Source organism: Nicotiana sylvestris, chromosome 11 (genome assembly GCF_000393655.2).
Source record: "Nicotiana sylvestris chromosome 11, ASM39365v2, whole genome shotgun sequence".
Classification (NCBI taxonomy): Eukaryota; Viridiplantae; Streptophyta; class Magnoliopsida; order Solanales; family Solanaceae; genus Nicotiana; species Nicotiana sylvestris.
The window spans coordinates 29,896,060-29,903,448 of NC_091067.1; the positions used below are offsets into that span (position 1 = coordinate 29,896,060).

General features: G+C 36.8%; 1 protein-coding gene across 1 annotated transcript; it reads right to left on the reverse strand.

Moving 5' to 3' along the window:
- Positions 1–2,731: 2,731 nt before the first annotated feature.
- LOC104217848 (receptor-like protein EIX1) lies at positions 2,732–5,915 on the reverse strand. Its single transcript, XM_009768180.2, has one exon. It carries the CDS (start codon positions 5,738–5,740, stop codon positions 2,732–2,734), a length of 3,009 nt encoding a protein of 1,002 aa, XP_009766482.2. The 5' UTR covers positions 5,741–5,915.
- Between the last annotated feature and the right edge of the window lie 1,474 nt (positions 5,916–7,389).

Here is a 7,389-nt window from a genome sequence, read left to right on the forward strand (position 1 = left end):
TAAGTTGTTGTTTGACAAAATAGAAAAATTATAAAAAATAGTCATGTTGCATTTTACTCTTTAATTTTCGAATTTAGAAAAATTATTATTTTGAGTAATTAATCTAATTTGGTAGGCTGAATCTTGGGTCAATTTGACCCATTTGGTTTTTGAAGTAATTAATATGAAATTTTAAGGATAATCTAGAGATTGTTTAAATTGGGGAGTCTTACGTAACTAATTAGGAAGCACATTATTAAATAGAGTAAAGAAAAGGATTTGAGCACAAACACACACACAAGGGAACAATAAATCTGGAGGAGCTAACCGAAGCACCCCAAGAAAAAGAAAATCTGCCGTTTCCTAATAAAAGGGAACGGATTCTGGGCTTCTCTTGATCATTTTCAAGAGCTAGCTTTATCTTCTAAAAGACAAAAAAAAAAAAAAAAAAAAAAAGGGCAGCCATTTTTGAACCTTAGAGTCCTAACGCTAAAGACCAAAAAAGAGGTTTAAGCACAAAAGGACCGGCCAGCTGCTGCTCTCTTCGTCTTCCTCCTCCAGCAGCTCGCCGGAAAAACGAGCTCTGGCCGAGCAACAACGAACCAGAACCCACCTCCAAATCACCCCAATTTTAGCAACAAAACCTCACGTTTTGTACCTCAAAACAACCTGAAGTAGCTGCTGAAAAACGCTGCTCAACTCTACCTATATTTCCAGCAAGAACAGTCCAAAAACGAGTTCAAATCCATCCATGAACGACCTCGATACAGCTCCAAATACGAGCTAGAAATTCATGCCAAAAACCAGCTCCAAGACAGCAAAAAGAATGCTGCTAAGAACGGACCCAAAGCAGCTCCAAAAACGGTCAATATTAAGTGAGGTTTCCGTTTAAACTTCGGCGAGGTGTTCCGGCAAAGTTTCGAGTTCCGGTCAGTGGTCAAATTTCTGTGTTTGTTCGATTCGGGAAGTACAGATGTAATATTTAAAGCAACGTTTCTCAAGTATGAAAGGTTCATTTTCTCATTCACTTCTTTTATTAGTTATGTGTGATTAATTCTTGTTTTAAGAGTAATGTTAGCTTCCTGTCCTGTTATTTTATTTGTTTAGTTATATGATACACTACAGTTTTGTGAGGTACGAAAGACTGGATCAGTTGCTCCAAAATTAGTACTTTTTTGAATGGCTAACACCCTTAAACAGCGTTATTAAAAATCGAAGCCAATATGACTCAAAGCAAAGGATTTGGCTGTTGTAGTATTATATTAACATATGTTTGATAATTTTTTGATTTGCCATTATGAGATCTGTCCTTTAAATAACTGTCTTTAGAAGCATATATGAATTTGTCAGTGATGTTTAATTTGATTAATCTTTAGTCATTTGCTTCAGTGTTAAAGTAGTACCCGTGACGAATTAATTAATTGCTTTAGAAGTGGAATTTAGCAGTTGTCCTTTTTAAGGGTTCATTTCATAATAGGTTGTAATTTACGTAGTTTCTATTTGGAATTAAATTGCTTTCCCCGTGGGCATTGAAATTGACACAATAGCTAATTTGTAATTTGTGATTTCAAAGTAGTTTAGAAAAAATACATAATTTTTGAACATCGTAGCTTACTTTAGGCGCGATTAATAAATTATCGTAGTCATGGGTACGGTTCCTGTAGCATGGTCACGATAATTAATCCCCAATTCGGGTGCGCATTTATGTGACCCAACTCCAAATCTCAACAACGTTGGATAAAATATGTCGTGGACCGCGGGTGCATTTATGTGACGTGGTTCAAGACGTATTTTAGATAACGTTGAAATCTTCCTTAAAATAATTAAAAGCGGTTTAAAGTTAAAATGCACATAGGTTTGGAGTGTTTTAAAATCAGATAATAGGCCAAATATAATAGTTGAGCGACCGTGCTAGAACCACGGAACTCGGGAATGCCTAACACCTTCTCCCGGGTTAACAGAATTCCTTACTTGGATTTCTGGTTCGCTGACCGTTAAACAGAGTCAATATTTTCCTCGATTCGGGATTCAACCGGTGACTTGAGACACCATAAATCTCCCAAGTGGTGACTCTGAATTTCTTAATATAAATCCCGTTTCGATTGTCCTTTAATTGGAAAAACTCTTTTATACCACCCTTTCGGGGGTGTAGGTGAAAAAAGGAGGTGTGACAACACTAAGTTGCTCTATCGTCTCGAAATTTTTTGTCTGTCGTGCTCAAAGTACCCAAAAATGTTTGACCAAATCCGGTACGGATCCCATACCCACACCCATACTAGTATTGTGTTGACACGGGTGCAGCACCTAAATTGCCATGTCGGAGCAACATAACTTGTACATCAAGACTTGCAATCTAGTAGTATTACTAGAATTTTTTAACACAAAATGTGTGCATTCAACTGTCTCATTCTCTCATTCCTATATTCTATTAACTTTATTCTTGCTGCTTTGGAGGAAGAACTAAGTTCTTGTTTTTTCATGTGTTTGCTGCAGTGGTAAATTCTTCTTGTTACGGGAGATGACTCCAATTATTTTCTTATGCTTGAAAACTTAAGCTAGCTTAGAAAAATATGCATTTGGGATCTGAATATCATAGAGTGGTTCTACTAGAAAGAAGCTGCTCTTAATTGCAAGCCATCCATAGAATATTCAAATATAGCAATAACATTAAAAGCAAAGCAACTTTCAAGAAAAAAGATGAAGGTTATCTCTTGACTATGAGTAGAATACAAACTCAGTCGTCGGCCCTTAGCTAAAGATGGAGCAACTTGAAATATGCTGTCCTCCATGAATTGTTGAAGAACAAAGAGCCTAAAACTCCCCAAAATGCAATAATAAAACCCAACGCCATCGATACATAAAACTCTTTAGATAGAAACTCATCGTCATTTTCTTGAGAAGTACTAGCATTGCTGTCATAACCAACTTGAGGATTAGGAGGAGCAAATGTAGGACACTCTGGAAGAGGACGGCCACATAGCTGAATATTCCCACCATAAGTTGAGGAATCAAAACCTTGCAATTGAGTGCTTAACGGTATTCTCCCTGACAAGTTGTTATTTGACAAGTCCAACACACTAAGAAACGTCAAATTAGCAAGGCCTATAGGGATTTTCCCTGAAAGCTGGTTTCTTGACAAGTCAAGTACCTCTAACATCTTCATTGTACCAATTCCTTCAACGATATTTCCTGTCAAATTGTTTCTTGATAGGTTCAAAGATAGCAATGCATTCATTTGGCTAAAATCTTTAGGGATCTCACCAACTAGTTCATTGCTAGAAATATCGATGGTTTTTAGTAGCCACAAGGTACTCTGGTACTCCGACTCTTTGTTTTTCCACTGGACTAAAGCATTGCCATGGTACAATACACCAACTCGAGGAACATAAGGATCAAAGTCATAGCTCACACTTGAACCATCTTGCAAAAGTTGCAGTGAGGTGAAATTGCTGAAACCTTGTGGAATTGTTCCAGATAAATGGTTGCCAGAAAGGTCCAGTATTTGAATAGATTGAAGCTGACATATACTTGGAGGAATGCTCCCAGAGAATTTGTTGAATCGAAGGCTCAGAATGCCCAAATAAGGTAACTTAGTCCCTATCCATTCTGGGATTTTTCCACTAAATGTATTTCTTCCCAAATCCAAGACTTTCAAACCTTGGCAATTCTTCAAAGAGGCGGGGAACTCTCCACTTAAATTGTTCTTACGCACATATAGAGAGCCCAAGGCCGTTGAAGAACACAAAGAGTATGGAATGCTTCCAGATATACGGTTATTGGCTACATTAAGGATCATTGGAACAGACATGAGGCTCCAACAATCAGGAATCTCTCCGGACAAGAGATTTTCTGACAAGTCAAGGATTGTGGCTGAACGAAGTTTACATATGGAGTTAAGTGATCCAGAAAACTGATTGTTGTTAATATGCAAATCATAAACAAACTTAGGAAATATTGGTAAGGGCCCTGAAAAATTGTTATAACTGAAATCTAAGACAAAGGAACCAAGATTATTGGCTGACAAGTCTTGTATCTTTCCACTGATTTGGTTGTAAGAGAGATTCAAATATGATAACATGGGAGGCAACTTTGAAAACCAACTAGGCGTTGTGTCCGAGATACTATTAAGAGAGATATCCAGAATTGAGTAGCTATTTTGAGTTTCAAGCCATTTTGGAAAAAGAGGCCCAAGATTACAAGATGAAAGGCCGATGACTTGTAGTTGAAAACATGGAACCCAATCAAGGCTAACATTCCAAGTCAAGGGGTTGGAAGTCAAATTTAAACTTTTCAGGTTGCAAAGGTTAGAAAGATGGGCTTCAGAGATTGTACCTTCTAACAAATTATAAGGAGCATCAAAACTTTCAAGGTCGAAAAGCTTCCCTAAACTTTCCGGTAAGCCTTGCAGTCTATTGAAAGAGACATCCAAGATTTTGAGCTTGGAAAGTTGCCCTAAACCTTGTGGCATCTTCCCATTAAAATGATTACCCCCGAGACGCAACTCTTTCAGAGACGGAAATAATGCCAAGTCTGGTAATGGCCCTGTCATTTGGTTATTAGACAAATCAAGATATTCAAGACTGGAAATTTGTCTAAAGCTTTCGTGGAAAATGCCATTCAGCAAATTGTTTCGTAGCCTCAATTCCCTCAAGGATGAAAATCTAGTAAGATTAATCAATGAGCCAGTGAGTGCATTGTCCTCAAAAGACAAAAGTTCAAGTGATCTATTACTCCCTGACAAGATATTAAGCAACTCAGAAAATGGTTGACTTAAGTTATTGGATCTTGCATCAAGAGAGCATAAATGACTTAAATTCTCAACAGACTTTGGTATCCCACCTTGAATACCACTTCCATATAGCCTAAGATGTTCCAAAGATTTCAAGTACCCAAAGGCACTAGCAATTTGACCTAAATCGTTGCCCGAAAGATCTAGGCTAGTAAGACTAGTGAAGTTAAATAACCAACTATTTATTGCAGGAGATGAATATCCATTATAGGAGATGTCAAGGACGGAAAGACCAGAGGAGGAAATATTTGCTGATACAAATGATGAAGGAATGATTATGGGGAGTTGACAGGAAGATAAATGCAATTCCCTCAAATTAGGGAGCTTGATCACCTGCTGTAACCAATTTGTAGCTTGCACATTGGATGCACTCAAATCTAAGTACTCCAAATACATTAGATGAGGAAGCCACTCAAGGTTCTTGCATGTTAAAGAATTGCCACCAAGATCAAGAGCCCTTAAGTAGGTAAGATTTTGGAACTGAGGGGGAATTAGACCAGTGAAAGTATTGTAACTATATGAGAGATTTAAGTACTCTAGTCTTTTGAAGTATCCAATAAATCTTGGTATTTGGCCTCCAAAATCATTGAAACTAAGGTCCAAGTACTTCAAATACTGCAACTTAACCAATGAAGAACTGATGTTACCTCTCAATGTGAGATCCTTAGTACCATCAGGATTGGATTCAATACTCCCACGAAGATTGAGGACGAGTATATGGCCAGTTGTGTTACTGCATTTCACACCCCTCCAAGAACAACATTCCTCGTTATCTCCATCATTTTTCCATGAAGAAAGCAGATTATTTTCATCTATGAGACCTCGTTTGAACTCGAGAAGAGCTTCCCTCTCCTTCTTTATGCACAAAACTTTTGCACTTGGTGTTGATCCAAAAGCTAAGGTTTGATGCAGGATAGTTGATAGACAAATCAGAAGCAAATAAAGTGGTTTGTAGTGTTCTTTGGTATCCATTTTTTTTTGCTTGTTTCTGAAAGAGCATATGCAAGTAGCAAATGAGGGCTTGAATGTGAGGAAAAAGGAGTGTCCACTCCTTTATATATACATTTTGAAACAAAGTCAACTCTACCCTCATTTGTGAAATGTATTTATTAAGCAATTTTCAATAAATGTATTCAAGACTTGAGGACTAGCCACAGTCAAGTAGAATAAAAAGAAATCAACTATCTAAGAAAGATGCTTTAAGAGCTGGAAAAAAAAAGTAAGTAACCAATCATACTATAGTCGAGTATTACTTTTGGATTTTAAGAAATTTCCAAGTCCCCTTAGATTTTTTTCTAAAGTCAAAAATACAGATAGATAGAAGAGTACCCTTGTGGCTGTGGAGTAAACTCCAAGGTCAAAGATGTTGAAATTGTATACACAGATATAGATATAATTTATACCTTCCTTTTTTCTTCAATTATTGATCTTTTTTTTTTCCCATCTAAAAGCAGGAAGAGAGTCCACTAGTTATAGAACTCTTAAAGATAAAAGATTTAATTTTCACTGGACCTCTTCATTTCATAATTTGTTGTAATCCGAATAAAACTTGTCACACCAATTCAGAAAAAGAGTTGATAAAATGCAAGTGTGATTACAGTATAAAACACTAATAAGGCTAATGACTGTACTTCCTCAATAGGAAAAGTATAGAAGCTAACGATGACAAACAGGGGCGGACACACCCTTTCCCAAGCAGTGTCACGTGCGCCTCTTGTCATTATAGTTATTTATTCCTTTGTTCATTTCTTCAAATGTTGACTCCGCTTATGAAAATCTTGCCTACGCCACTGACATCAAATATCCATGTAAACATACAATATTATTATCATCTAATTTTAACATGAACAAAGATCCATAAATCTTATTCTGCTAAGTTTTTTTACCTAGATTAGTCATTCTTTATATGGAAGGGTACAGCGAGGTTTGGCAAAATCATGAAAAAGCTCAACGGGAGGGCCGGGAAGGTAAACTTTTAGCTGGTTAAGCCCTTCCTTCCCCTGCCTCGGCCTGTCCCATTTACATCCATAAGATGAGAATTTCAGCTGTGCTCTAGTCTCTTAATGCTGCCAATGAAATGTTGGAATTTGACTTCAACCAAAATCATTCACACTAAGCTAAGTTCCAACTTCCAAGTACTTTAATTCAAGTGCTGATACTCAAGTAGAGAGGGACTGAGTTACTGTCAATCTTCGAGCAAAACAAGCATTGGCTGAATATATATTGTTTGCAAGACCAGAAAATGAAAGGTAAATCTTCTTTGCCTTTAATTGAGTAATGAATTTAGACACCACTTTTTGGAGGCAAAATACCTTAAACCACCCCAACTCATATTATTACTATCCTCCCGAACTATGCCCGGTCTTAATTACCCCTCAACTTGACTTTTTGAGGGCCATTACCCCTAGACGCTGATGTGACAAAAAGTGTGGGTGCACTCGCCTGCCACGTGGATTTTTCTGTCTATGTGGCACTTTTTGAAAAATAAAATATTTTTTTACCTTTTTAAAAATATTACTTTTTTAGATAATTTTTTTCGAATAAAATTTATAATAAAATTGGATATAACTACATTATTTAGACTAAATATTTTTATTTGGCAAAATATAATAAAGTTTTAG

Excerpts from the sequence above, each read along its gene's own strand:
- LOC104217848 (XM_009768180.2), bottom strand. The coding sequence starts at position 5,740 with ATGGATACCAAAGAACACTACAAACCACTTTATTTGCTTCTGATTTGT.